Source organism: Salvia splendens, chromosome 13 (assembly GCF_004379255.2).
Source record: "Salvia splendens isolate huo1 chromosome 13, SspV2, whole genome shotgun sequence".
NCBI lineage: Eukaryota > Viridiplantae > Streptophyta > Magnoliopsida > Lamiales > Lamiaceae > Salvia > Salvia splendens.
This window is the reverse complement of record NC_056044.1, coordinates 21,063,357-21,078,478: the sequence shown is the minus strand read 5'-3', so window position 1 is coordinate 21,078,478 and position 15,122 is coordinate 21,063,357. Positions and strand designations below refer to the sequence as shown.

The following is a 15,122-nucleotide window of genomic DNA, read 5'->3' as shown; positions in this document are numbered from 1 at the left end:
GACAGAGAGTGAGTAAACAGCGGGGACCATCGTCCAGAAACAGCAAGTACGGAATAAAAGCTGCAAATAACAAACTAAGGATTTACATAACAACTACCTGCATTTCATTACCTGAATCACACGCGGACATGAAGAAAACAGAGCATATTTCCAGATTCAAACAGAATGTAAAAGTGCGGACGTCGGAAATTGGCTATTAGCCGGAAATAAAACAGATCTACATATACTAGACGGAATGAAACGAAAACACGTAAACTAGGCATCAACCACGATCAACTCTGTTTCAGATCCAGACGTCGGATGCTTAATCCACTCCGGATCCAAGCATTCCGAACCCAACAACCAACAAAATCAACTCCATAACTTTCGATTCAACAGATCTGCTCCGATCAACACAAACTTCCAATACTTTTGCGCAAACTCAGTAAACCAACGCAGAAATCACAGTAACTACGGCAACTCAAAACCAAATGCATCCATGATCGAAATCAACATCAGCAAAGTAAATTCAGAAACAGAAAATTGCATAGATAACGGAAATTCAATAGAAAACAGAGCCGAGTTTAAAACGGCGAAGCTCGGTGAAATTCATGATAACAAACTAAAACGAAAGCAATAAATTGTATCTTCGCCCTCTTCAAGGACGGTGTTACCCAACAGCAATTGAAACCCGAAAACCTCTCAAGTTCCCGATAAAACAAGTGTGTAGAGTATGGCGAGTGAGCTGGAGAGCCAACAGTGCCGAGAGACGAGAGCTCCCTGTCTAAAAGTCTCCTCCCTCGATTATCCTTTTCTTTTCCTCTTTTAAAATGCATGCTCTCCTCCTTATATAGGTGCGGGTTTGATCTTCTAGAAGCTTTCGCAGAAATCTCCGTTCTGCCCTTCAGCTTCTTGATCTCCTCCGTCTGGTCATTTTTCCACAATGCTCACTTTTATCGCCATTTCCTTGCGCCATGCAAACATCCTTCTCTTTTTCCTGGACCTGGCGAATTCTCTACACACCTGGCTTAAAAAGATGTGTTAGACCCCGTAAATGCATGAATTTAACCCCTTAATCAATGCATGAAATTAGCCTTATCAAAAGGAAAGAACAACACTACATTATTAGCCAAAAACATAGTGTATAAACATTGAGCACATTGTTGGTAACAAACACATGAGTTCAATGGTGTAGAAACATTCATACAAAGTCAAGATTACAACTTGGAGCAACATAGAGAGTTTAGCTTAAACACATGGTGGAATTTGCAACAAAAACCATAGGAAGCATGCTCTCGTTAAGTGGAATTGGGATTTGGAGACGGATCGTCGGAATGTTGGCCGAAATTTCTTCCTTTTCTTCTTCCTCCTCTCTTCCTCTCTTTTCCTCTCTCTTTTCTCCTCTCTGAATATGCCTGAATGCCTCAAAAACTGCTCTAGAAACCAATTTCAAAACTAAAATTTGGCAGTTTTCGAGAAAAACTCCCGACCCGAGCGTTTTTAATGCCAACTTGGGAGTTTCTACTGGACCTTGACGTTTTTGCACTGCTCCGCGCAGCCTTCATCAAATGGCCATAACTTCTTCATCCGAGCTCCGATTGAGGCGTACAAGGTACCCACGCGAAGCTATTTCAAAGACGAAGATAACAGTGGTAAGATAAAAGAATTTGGACATTGTCTTGATAGGCAACGAATACTTTGAATCAGACCCCACCGCTTTGGCTCATTGTAGTTACTCCACATGTACATCTATCAACTAATATATAATAATCAAACTTTAATGATCAATTGATAGATGATTTAAATATACAAAATAGGAGAAATCTTGGAATAGAATTAACATTATTTGATTTACATCAGTAGTACTTATTATTTTTTATAATAATATAAAATTTTAATAAATTATTAATTACAAATGATAATAATTATATTATTATATTATTATTACGATGGATAGTTTAAATATGGATCATCCATCATAATATATAATAATATAATTGTTACTATAGTTAATATATAATCATAAATGATTATAATAATAAATATGATTATTATTATTATAATTATAATATGTACGGATATTATAATTTAATAATTTAAAATTTCACTATGATTTTATTGATTAATTATTAATTTATAAATTAATAGTAACTATTATTTATTATTGTAATGATTTATATTTGTATACAATTATTTTAATTTTTTAATAAATTATTAATTGTTTTTATGATAATAAAAATTATATATAAATATTATAATAATATAGTTATAATTATGATAAATTTAATTATAGTTATTTATTATACTGAAATTAAGTATGATTTATAATTTTTAAATTATTTTCAAAACATTGTATGTAATAATAATAAAAATAATAATAAATTATATTAAATTAGGAGGAAACTGGATGAATTTTGCAACTAAGTTAAATTATATTAGAAGAATTTTTAAATTTTTTTTCTATTGGTACGTTCAACTGTCTTTAATTAAATTATATAGACTCGATAAATAATATTTTCTTCATCTTCTAAAAATGTACTAGATTTTTATAACTTCACGTTTTTTTAACAAAAATAAAGATTTTGAAGTAGTTATCGGATAGTGATACTATTTTTAGTGGTGTAATTTGTGGTAAAAAAATTTACTCCATAGAAATTGAAAGTGAGCTAATTTTTTAGGAAAGACTAAAGATGAAATAGTAACTTTTCAGATCGGCCTCTTAGATCAAGTTTATTTATCTATTGGTGAAGGTCAACCTCCATGTAATTACACAATTAAAATTGACACAATTAAAAAGAAAAAAGAAAAAATGGAATTGAAGGTCTCCCTTTCTATCTAACCGTAGTTGCATGGTGGGCAAATTCCAACCACTTGGTTGCCATGTCATTCTTTTGTCATGTAATCTCATTGGTTGGTATTTTATTTTTTATAAAATTTATATATCTTTTATATGTTATGTTAAAAAATTATTTTTAAAAATTATATCAAAATTCATAATTTTCATCCTTTATAAATAAAGACCACTTTGCTATAGTTTTGTACACTAACATATGTTCTCTTTATAATTTTATGTTTTTTTATTTGTTTGTTTTCATAATTTTTAGTTTGTCGTTTATTGTGTTAATAGTAATATTTCATATAATAGTATTATTATAAAATATAATAAAAATAAATAGTGTTATTGGGTGATCATTGATAAACTATAAAAATGTATGGATGGTTTGGATGAATATTAATGATGTGAAAGAGATAGAAATTAATTAAATATTGAAAAAGTTGATAATTGGGTTGAGTGGTTGCTGATAAACATAGTCTTAGAATGTGTCATCAATAATATTATTGTCTTTTACATATTTCTTTTACATAGGTGTTCCAAGACCGTCAGTCTTCCAACAAGACAAGATTTGAACCCTAAACCCTCACCATAGCTCTTCACTGCTAACTGCGCCCCTTGATTCAATATCAAAATATTGATGTAACATTGTCTACGACTAGATGAACAAATTATAAACGTATCTTATTTGCAAAAACAATATTATTTCATTCATCTATCACTAAATATTCATTTCACTAATTTAAAATATTTATTACTACTATATACTTTTTTATACATCAAAATATTATTATTGGTGGACGACATAAATTTTGAGTATAAGACTAAATTTAGTGGATAAATTAAAAGAGAAACATATGATATTCTCTAGGGATATTGGTGCCTAAAACCATAAACTTTGCCCAAAATTTAGTATTTCCCACGAACTTTAAAATTGACATAGAATATCACAAATTTTGCACTTTGTTTGGTATTTCTCAAACTAACCCAAATAAGACTAACCCAAATAAGATATTTTCATCAAAATCTTATTTTACGTGGGCAACCGTGATTCGTTTTATGATATTTTAAATCACTTTTTAAGTTCATAACAAGTAGGATAAAAAGTCTCGTAGAAAAACACATTGATTTAATTGTGTCAAGTATGATAAAAAAAAGCCTCGTAAGTAAGTCAAATATGGTGATAGACATGCCGTGAGAAATATCAAACAAAGTGCAAAGTTTATGATATTTTAGACCAATTTTAAAGTTTGTGAGAAATACCAAATTTTGGCCAAAGTTCATGATTTTATAAACCAATATCCCTATTTTTTATAGACAAAGAAAAGAAGTATTCCATCCATTCAGCTATAACTGAAGCTTTTTTATTGAACACAAAATTTAACAAATTTATATTTAACGAGTGAAATGAAGATAAGAATAAAGCAAAGAAGTGAAAGAAGAAAAAGATTAAATAATAGTGGAATTGTAACAATTTCATATGAGTTAGACACAAATTTTAAGAATGGTAAAGAAAAGTTGGTGCAAAAGAATAGTGGAATGCTAGTTTCATTTTTATATAGTATTAGTTTTATAATAAAATGTGAGAGAAATAATGTTTGTGAAACATATGACCTATTGTTATTTATGAAATATTCTAACCAATACTCGTAATGTGTGACAAACCGAGACTCCTAAAATGGGACGGGAGGGAGTATCTCATTTTTAAAATGTGGGACACACCGGGACTCCTATCGAAAATGATCTCCTACTCCAACACTCACAATATAATAAAATAATATTATAAAATCTTATCATCACCTACATGTTTATAATATTATTTTATTTTGGTGTGAGTGATGGAGCAGGAGTCTTAGAGTATCTCCAATAGGTTAGGACGTCAAATAGCCATCAAATAGCCTTCACACTGCCACATCATCAGCACTACAATTCTCCTGCCACATCAGCTTGCCACATCAACTGGACATCAAATAGCCCTCACATAGCCTTCACACTACCTATCCACATCACTAATAACAATTATATAATTTAATTTACACTCGTATCAACATACGAAATTTAATTTACGAGACAAATACGGAAAATTCGAATAATAATATTAAAATTTAAAAAGTACATTAATTTTAAAAAAAAGTACAATAATTAAAAAAATTACATTTAAAAAATTACATAAATTTGCATAAAAACTAACGCCTTGCAATCATCCGCGCCCACAACTCTTCAACTAAATCCTTTTGCAGTCGAATATGAGCCTCCGTTCAACGCGCGTATATATAGTGTTTTCGAAAAAAAAAAAAAATTAAATCCGACGCCGGTTTGGCGCCTATCCGGGACGCACAATGGCGCCCGTGAGGATCGGCGTCGGAACCAGCGTCAGCGCGGGAATCGGCATGGCGACGCCGATTTTGACGCCGATTTCGCCGACGCCGGTTCCAATGGTTCGGCGTCAAACCGGCGTCGGGTAAAAATCTGCGTCGCGGTGGTGACGCCGGTTATTGGAGATGCTCTTAGAATTAGAAGGCAATAGTAACAACAAAGCCTAATTCACATTTTAGCTTTAGATGAACATAGCGTGAATCGGAAGGCAAAACAAAAGAAAAATGGCGGTGAGAAATTTAGCATCTAAACTCCCATTCCTCAAACATCTCCGTTCCAATTTCGCTCCCTTTTCGCCTCATGCCCATTTCATATTCCAGACCTCCAGGTGATTAATTTCTTCAGTTTTTCCTTTCCCCAATTGTGAAAATTCAGTGTGCAACCACCAGTTGAATCATATTTAATTATTTCAGTGAAAGTATAATTAATTTCGATCGTTGTATGGCAGGATCGTTAGCAGCAGCACACCTCTTGCAGCCGCGAAATGTGTGACTGCAGGGCAAATATGTAAATTTGGCGGCGTCGCATCGTTCCATTCGGGTCAGGTTCTGAGAAATGCGGAGCCTGAGGTGGAGCAGGGCGGGCAAAATAGTGCTGGTCCGGTAACGAAAAGGAAGAAATTGAAAGGGAAGAGAGCTGTGGTGAAGTGGTTGAAGTTATTCAGGTATAAGAAGAAGAAAACCTTTGAAAGGATGACTGCGGAAGAGAAAATCCTCTACAAATTGATGAAGGTGTTTTTTTTTAAACTTTGAATCTCATTTAGTTGCATGTATCGATTTATGTAGTCTCTTTGATTATGCTTTGCTTGATTGAGTGGATGTTTATGAAGTGGAAGTGGGAATTTGGCATTGGATCAATGTTGTTGTTTAGGTGTTGAAATGTAGGTCTTGAACATATGAGAAACGGGTGTTTATTGTGCCGATAACTGTTGATTATTGTCGTTCATTACTTATTAAGGTGAACTGGTTTTAGGAGTCCATTTTAGTGATTTATGGACAGGTTTCATTCATAGTTGCGAATTTGAATGGTCTCTTTGATTATACTTTGCTTGATTGAGTGGATGTTTATGAAGTGAACATTTTGAATTGGATCATGCTTTGAAGTTGGTGTTTTTGTTGAACCTTTGAGTTAAAATGTGGGTCATAAACAAACAAAAATCGGGTGGTTTTGACCTCAATCAATGTCGATTATATCGTTCAGGAATTCTTAAGGTCTATAGTCATAGTTTGGATCACAATTTATGTATCCTTCGTGATCATTACATACATGATAGAGCCTTTTAATAGTTTTGTGATTATACCTGGCTTGATTGAATTTAAGAGAAATGGATGATTTTGAAACTATTTGTTACTTGAGATCCTCACAACACGTTAATGCTTCACCTAGGCTCGGAGGAAAGAGGAAAGATTACTTGAAGCCCTCAGAAAGATCGAGCCTAAAGAGACATCGGACACGATGCACGACCCTGAAATATTGACACCCGAAGAACACTTTTACTTTTTGAAGATGGGCGAGAAGAGCAAAAATTATGTCCCTGTTGGGAGACGGGGATTATATCAAGGCGTTATACTGAACATGCACTTGCACTGGAAGAAGCATCAGACATTGAAGGTCATCGTGAAGACTTTCTCCCCTGAGGAAGTGAAGGAGATTGCCTCAGAGCTGGCGCGTTTGAGCGGTGGGATTGTGCTCGATATTCAGGAAGATAACACCATAATCATGTACAGAGGGAAGAACTATACCCAACCCCCGACCGAGATAATGTCTCCAAGGGAAACCCTATCGAGAAAGAAGGTAGTATTATTCAAAACTCATTTCTTGCTCAACACTGGTTTTGTTGTTCGGGAACACTATAGTGCATCCGTCATAATTAAATCCTAATTGGGAATTAATAAGCCCTAATTGAGTGGGTGCACTGTACACCAGATGTACAAGTTTTTGCCTTTGTTCTGTTTGCTTTTGTAATGTTAATGCACATCTATGATTTTGTAGGCCTTGGATAAATCGAGATATAGGGACGCTCTGAGGGCTGTTAAGAGATATATCCCAAGATTGGAGCAGGAACTCGAGCTGCTTCAAGCTCAGGCGGGAAGTGAACCTACGACGAATGAAGAAAAACAGGCAAATGATGCTGGTGATCTAGAATCCGGGAACCATCCCAATCGAGAGTTTGAAGGGTCTGATAGGCTGAAAGAACTATTGACTAAAAGTGAAGAAAATGGAACCAATTCGAGCGTAGACTTGGATATGGTTTCGGATTCTGAAGATCTGTCTGATATTTTTGAGTCGGAGTCGGAAGCGGAGACGGAAGGGAAAGATTTAAAGCCTCTTTACATGGACGAGTTTGAAAAGTTTCCGGTACTGGGTGAGGCAGAGGATGACGATTTCGAAGAACATTTGTGCCAAATATCTGCTGATATGAAAAAGGGGAAATCACTGAACAGAGATGTAGAGGCAGAGGATCTCGATGAGGTTGATCGAATGGTTCTACGAGCTGCTTCACTTTTGAAAAAAAAGAGGAAATGATCACATAAGAGACTTAAGGGTATGTTTGATAGGGTAGATAAGGGTCTTGCCGTAATCTTGAAAGCTCGTGAGATTGCCCAAACCCATGCTAAAAACACATTTTTAGCCAGGTTAGCTATCACACCATTACCCTGCGATAGCTAATCTGGCTTTTCACTGTTCATCAAGAATAACTTTATTCTTCTTCTCTCTCGCCGTCTGCAACCAGGAAAGAAAAACCCTTCCCCTTTTTCTCTTTCTTCACTCATTTCCATTGCTTCTGAAATTGAAGTCTTTGCTATGGCTTGCTCAATTTCTATAGAAAGTTCATTATTCTCTTCTAAATACCACTCTTCCTCTTTCCCATCTTGTACAAAACTTAATTTTCTCAAAAAGGAAATTGAGAGATTGTCTGCAAAAGAATCTCTGCTTCTTGCCGTATGATTACGATTCTGAATATTTTTTAGTTTTCCCATTTTTGGTGAAATTTGAAGTGTTTGGTGGTTTCTTGAGAATATTTTGTGAGGTAGATTCTTGATGATTGGAGATTTTCTCCGATGGGACAATTGATTTTGGTATTTTGATTGGAGTTCTTTGAATGCTGACACCAAAGAATTGTCAGCATCTTCTTGATCGATCCAGCTAGAATTTTTCTGGGATTTGGTGCCAAGGGCACTTAACGTGGGATTTTGAATGATGGGGCTTCATCATAGACTTGTTCTTAGGGGATGCTTGTTTGTTCAGATCTGAGATTTTCGTGGTTGTAAAGCGTCGAATTTAGGGAGATTTTTCCGGTGGAGTTAAGTTTCTTGAGCTTTGATTTGATGGTGGAGTTTGATGATTATGTGTCCTTGATGAGTTAGTTTTGTACTTGGATGAATTAGATGGGACATTGGTGATCACTTTGGTCCGATTCTTGGATGACAATGAAGTAGATTTAATGAGTTTGGTTTGGTTTTGGTGAAGATTTAGTGATGGATATGGACCTTTGTCTTGATGAGGCAAGTCTTGATCATATCTTCAGACAGTAAGCTTTGTGGCAGGGCAGAAACAAGTGAAAAAGTGACGAAAAGAAGATAGCAGTGCTGGCTGGGTCTGATGTTTGTTGAGTGCTGCTGTGCTCGTTGGGGACATGGGAGAGCTTTGGAGAGTTGTGTTGGCAAATGCATACGATGTAAATGGGAAATGGGAGAAAGTGTGAGGTGCGAAGAGGATGAGTAAGGAAGGAGGGTGGAGTATGTGAATGTGGATATATAAGGTTAAGGGCTGGTTGAAGATTAATATGCAGAGTGAGTGATTGGATTTTCTTTACTTAGAAGAAGCATCCATTCCATTGATGACTATTGAGGCATAGATGATTTGCAGAGTAAAATGCTCACAAGTGGACATTGGTTTGGAAAATAGTTAGTTTTATCAAATTTATCATGTCACTTGTTAATAATGCATGTTTTATCAAATTTGTGGATTTGGACTATTTTACTTGTGATCAATTTGAAAGCTTGACTAGAATATCTGTGAAGCTAAGAACATTGCATGATTTTTTAATCCCATGCTCCAAACATATACGCATCACTCTAATGTGAATTCACATATACTTGAAGGCAAATTACTAACATCGATACTTCAATGAAAATTCTTGGAAAAAATTGTGAACTTTGGTCAAATTCTACTCAACAACTTATAATAATATCAGATGAGAAAACTATGAAGCTTTGATTTGTTTGCAATTATCAATAATACTAATATTTTTTGTATGGTTGTACTATTTGATACTATGACAATCAAAAAATCATGTCCACGTCACCATTGGTGAGACAAACAATGTCGCATATTAATGGTAAAATAGCATCGTTTTGATTAGAAATCACACACAATCATGAGACAAGGTTTTTTTAGTTGGATTATTGCAAACAAATCCAAATTTACATTAATTTTTAGCTAATTTAAAATGATATCATCCAAATTAGAACAAAGTTCATGAATTTTTTCCAGCTAACCTTCCATGATTTTAAATTCCGCTGACTTTGAGGTATAAACTAGTATATAAACTAGTGTTTATACCTCAATAGTTTCTTCAATATAAATCAATACTACAAATTATACAATTGCTGCAACAAGGGTAGCACTCTTATTAGTAGTAATAACATAACAGAGTCAAAATATCTTGATATATACCTAAAATAACAACATCAACATAACTCTTGCATCATACAACTATTTATTCGATCCTATTGTTAGTGCTTCACTAAGAGCTTCTGCTTCAGCTTTTTTAACACTTTCAACCACTGCAAGAATTTTCGACGACATCTGATAGGCTTGGCTCTCGACGGTCGAAAGAAGGCTGATCAGACTCTCCCGATACTCAGCGCATAGCTCTTCTTGCCGCTGCAGCTCTCGTGCAAGTTCTTGGATCCGCTTGTCCTTATCGAGCTGCATTGATGAAAGCATAATCAAAATATATAGTTTTTGGTAGTAACAATATGTACACGAATAGAGGATCACATAGGCGTACCACATTAGTGTATTCTTGAGCAGTGACAACTAGAGCATGGTTGTGTTCCTTGGCGAAACGAGTCACCACCCACTTCCCAGACTTCTCCAACTTGAATAGTATCGTTGCCTTGCAACCCTCGCGTGCACTAGGCCGTGGCTTCTTCTCGGGCCCAACCATGCCCTTTGTGTGTGGGGAGAAGCCCTGTTTGTTACATCCGAGCCGGCGAGCAAGAGTTCTACCATCTATCTCGGAACGACGGCGTTGCATGACGCGCACAACGAACCCTACCCTCCTAGCATAGTCACTATAGAATCTCCTAGCATCATCTTCCGAGTCGAACTCCATACCTACATGGGGTTCGACAATTTCACCTCCTTCTCCCAACCATGCCTTCTCCTCAGATTCAGCTAGATCACCTTCATCCGAGTCCCTTGAGTTCAAATCCTCTTTGTCCGAGTCACCAGTCGTTGCTTCTACCACTGCAAACCATTCAGACGCCAAAATTACCACAATGTAGACAAAGCAAATCACATACTTTTCGAAGTCCTGTAACATCAACTGTCAAAGCCTCCAAGGTCCATTCTATCTGATTCTCCTATCAAGCTAAAAGAGGCTATAATACCATTGGATTTTCACTATATATACTTAGTATAATAGATAGATCTAAATGGCTCCACATAGGCATAAGCATAATATTGGAGCCTTTTTTGGAAACAATTAGTTAGATTTTGTCATGACCAGAAACAACAGACCTTTAGTCCCAATATCAACAAATGAATCAGAATTTCAATCTTGATCCTTTTCCTCCCATTCTATCACTATAAATATAATATTACCAATTTTCTAAAAATTACTAACCACATGCATCAATAGAGTTTAAAAAACAAGTGATTTTGAAAACTAGGCAATTCTCTTATTACCTTGTAATAATTCTAGAATGAGATAAGACTGCATAGGTAATTAGGGAGTATCATCTAAATAGACAAGTGCTTGATACAAATACAAATACAATAACAAAAAAGTTGCAAAGTCAAGGCTACTTCAATAAACGAGTTTCGCTTTTTAAACACATTTTCCTCTGTTTAAAATCTAATTATCTCCATTAAATTCTGCAAGTGAATTAAAAATTCAATTCTTACTGAAATTTGCAGCATTTCGAGTAATTATTTATGCATGAGCAATGAAATTGAGGCATAGCATTTGTTAATTTCGACTCTATATCTCTCTCTCTCTCTCTCACGCGCCCCACACAAAATCAACCAAAATAGTTAAGTCACAAATCAGAAACAGAAGTGAACGAAACCTAGAAAACTCATCTATCCCCAAAATCACAGAAAAAACAAATCAATATATCAAATAAAACAAGAAATTCCGCAATTTTGTTTCCGTCTAATTGAGTAATTTTGTTTCCGGAATCAAATAACGAAAAACGAAGATATTTCGAAACACAAAGAGCGAGGGAAACGAGAATCTTACTTGTCGGTGGAAGTAAATCAAAGGATTAAGATGAAATTTGGAGAGAATGAAAGTGAGGAGTTTTGGGGCGATTTGTTCTGAGCTTCGAAGCTGAAACCGCAGTGTGTGGGCACCCACCCGTTTTCCTCCTTTTTAGAACTCTTATTATTTTGTTCTTATATTTTGATAAATGTTAGATTAAAAAAGTGATAAATATAAATTCTCAAGTACTCCTAGGAGAGAAATACTCTCTCCGTCCCGGGCTACTCGCTCATTTCCTTTTCGGCTCGGAGATTAAGGAATGAGTGTATAGGAAAGTCAAAAATGACGGCTGTAGGTGAAATTTTGTACTAAAAATGGAAAGAGTGCAAGTAACTTGGGACGCTCAAAAAGGAAATAAGTGCGAGTAGTGCGGGACGGAGGGAGTAATATGCAGTGACGGATTTAATATGTCGGACGACAACCCTCTTGACTATCTCGAAAGTATTGACATCTTTCTAGAGTCAAATCGAAAATAGCTGTATACAAATATATACTCCTCCGTCCCCTAAGAGTATGAACTTTGAGTTCAGCACAAATTTTAATAAATAAGGAGAAAAGTAAGAAAGAGAAAAAGGGTAGTGAAAATAATGTTAGTAGAGAGTATGGTCCATATTATTATTGTTGTTGTGTGTGATTGATCTACAAGTAATTGAGCTTGATTGAGCTCACGAGCTGGAAAGAGAATGAAGAAGGCTTCGAGGTTCAGCAGTCGTCGGGTCTCATTTAGATTAGTTAGCTCTAATCTTGACCATTGATTGTACTAGCAGTTAGATTCAATAAATAGGCTGTTAGTTAGTTAGTTTGTTCATTCTTTTCTCACTTTGTATACATCTCGATTCAGAGATTGATTCAATAAGATTTCCACAATTTTCTCTCAAATCAAAGTGTTCTTCAATTCTTAGTTTTCAGAATCAGATTCATAACAAATTGGCGCCGTCTGTGGGAAGAGAGGCGACGAGCGATTTCTTCCACCGATTGCAATTTCCCAAATTCTGAGCTTAAGATTGAAGTAGAGTTTTGCGTTTCTTGCGATTTCTTGATGATGGCAGCGCGTCTAGAGGCCGAAAAATTCACAGGCAACAACGATTTCGGATTATGGAGGATGAAGATGAAGGCGATGTTGACGCAGCAAGGGCTCGCATCAGCTCTGGATCCGAAGCAGAAGGATCAGAAAGAAAAGGGGGTTCTCGATGAGAAAGCTATGTTGAAGCAAGCTGAGATCGAGGCCAAGGCACACAGCACGATCGTATTGTGCCTCGCCGACAAGGTTTTGCGGGAGGTGGCAAAGGAGACGACTGCTGCGGGTATTCTGACCAAGTTAGAGGATCTCTATCTTACGAAATCATTGGCGAATCGTTTATATATGAAGCAAAGACTGTATTCCTATAAATTCTTGGAGGGTAAAGGGGTGTTAGAGCAGTTAGAGGGTTTTAGTAGAGCCATTGATGATCTTGAAAATATTGATACTAAAATTGGGGATGAGGATAAAGCGATCCTACTCTTAAATGCTCTTCCTAGATCTTTTGATCAACTTCGTGATGCTATTCTGTATGGAAGGGACAGAGCTATCACATTTGTGGAGGTCCAAAACGCAATTCGAGCTAAAGAACTCCATAATAATGGGTTGGGAATTGGTTCTGGTTCCAGCTCTGCAATGGCAGAGAGACTGAATATAAGACATCACAAATTCAAGAAACCCTTCAAGAAGGATCAGGATGTGTCTAAGGCTGGTCAAGCTGATAAAAGAGAAACTCGGTCTTGCCATTGGTGCAAAAAACCTGGCCATTTGAAGAAGGATTGCTATGTTTGGAAAAGGAAGCAAGCACAGGATGGGGAGAAAATGGTTAATGCAACTGATTGTGTGGAAGATAGTGAGGAGAATCAAATTTTGACTGTGGTTGACAGTGGTATGGGTGGATCTTGGATAATGGATTCAGGCTGCAGTTTTCACATGAGTTCTAGCCTGATGTGGTTTGAGGAACTGGTGGAGCACTCAGGTACAGTCATTCTTGGAAACAACCAGGTGTGCTATGTGAAGGGAATTGGCACTATAAGACTGAAGATGCACGATGGCTGCATTAGGGTCTTGACAGAGGTAAGATATATACCTCAAGTTAAGAGAAATCTGGTTTCTCTTGGCCTCCTTGAAAGAAAGGGCTGTGTGTTCTCTTCTGCTGGAGGGAAGATGGTGGTGAGTAAAAATAACAAAATGGTGATGGAGGCAGAGAGAATAGGTAGCCTATATTACTTGCTGGCTGAGGTTCAGGTGCCACTCAAGGCAGAAATAAACTCAGTGTCCGATGGCTTGGAGTTTTGGCATAAAAGATTTGGCCATCCAGCTGAGAGGATTATCAGAGAATTGGTGAAATCTGGGGTTATGAAGGCTCAGCTGGAGGTGGAGCATCTCAGATGTGAGGAGTGTATGCTTGGGAAATCTAAAAAGCTCACCTATCCAAAGGGCAAGCACACATCAGCCAAGCCACTGGACTATGCCCACTTTGATTTGTGGGGGCCTGCCCAGGTCAACTCTATTGGTGGCGGAAGATACTATATGAGTATCATAGATGATTACTCAAGAAAGATCTGGATTTATATACTGAAGGAGAAGTCAGAAGCATTCAGTAAATTCAGAGATTGGTGCACTGAAATTGAGCTTGAAAAATGGGCAGAGCTGAAGTGTCTGCGCACTGATAATGGCCTGGAGTATCTATCAAGGGAGTTTGATGACTTTTGTAGGAGCAAAGGGATAAAAAGGCACAGAACAGTTCCACTCAACCCTCAGCAAAATGGTGTAGCAGAGAGGACAAATATAACTATCATTGAAAGGGTGAGGTGCATGCTTCTGTCAGCATGCATGAGAAGAAAGTTCTGGGCAGATGCTGCTTCTACAGCTGTAAAAATGATGAATAAATGTCCATCTTCAAGCATTGATGGTGATACACCTGATTTTAGGTGGTATGGAGCTCATGGAGATTATTCTAGGCTGAGAGTTTTTGGCTGCAAAGCTTTTGCTTATATCAAGCAAGGCAAGTTAGAAGCCAGAGCTCAGAGATGTGTGATGCTTGGATATCAATCTGGGGTAAAGGGTTACAGGTTATTGTGTATAGAACCTGGGAATTCCAAGATTGTGATCTCCAGAGATGTGGTTTTCTGGGAGGATCAGATGTCGTTTCTTAAAGAATCTCAAAAGACTGATCAGACTGATAAAAATGTTGAGTTTGAGGTGGAGACTGAGGGTGTAGTGGCTGATGATGCTGATTCCGGTTCTGCTCAGAGTTTAGGAGGTGCCAATACAGACCAACAGGTTCAAGAACCAGAGAATCTAGAAAACTATCAGCTTGCTAGAGATAGAGCAAGAAGGCAGAATATAAAACCACCTTCAAGATTTGCAGATGCTGAAATGTTATTTTATGCTCTCTGTGTGGCTGAGGAGGTGGA

General features: G+C 36.7%; 2 protein-coding genes across 2 annotated transcripts; one reads left to right on the top strand and one right to left on the bottom strand.

Annotated features, from left to right (window-relative positions):
- Positions 1-5,374: 5,374 nt before the first annotated feature.
- On the top strand, positions 5,375-9,202 carry LOC121760301 (uncharacterized CRM domain-containing protein At3g25440, chloroplastic-like). Its single transcript, XM_042155962.1, has 4 exons — positions 5,375-5,516; positions 5,637-5,919; positions 6,575-6,982; positions 7,181-9,202. Exons 1-4 carry the CDS (start codon positions 5,413-5,415, stop codon positions 7,712-7,714), a joined length of 1,329 nt encoding a protein of 442 aa, XP_042011896.1. The 5' UTR covers positions 5,375-5,412; the 3' UTR covers positions 7,715-9,202.
- A 596-nt stretch (positions 9,203-9,798) lies between these two features.
- LOC121760115 (protein FAR1-RELATED SEQUENCE 2-like) lies at positions 9,799-11,808 on the bottom strand. Its single transcript, XM_042155727.1, has 3 exons — positions 11,664-11,808; positions 10,206-10,666; positions 9,799-10,123 (listed from the first exon to the last, which is right to left on the bottom strand). Coding segments are annotated over exons 1-3 (678 nt in total). The 5' UTR covers positions 11,665-11,808; the 3' UTR covers positions 9,799-9,907.
- Positions 11,809-15,122: the final 3,314 nt, after the last annotated feature.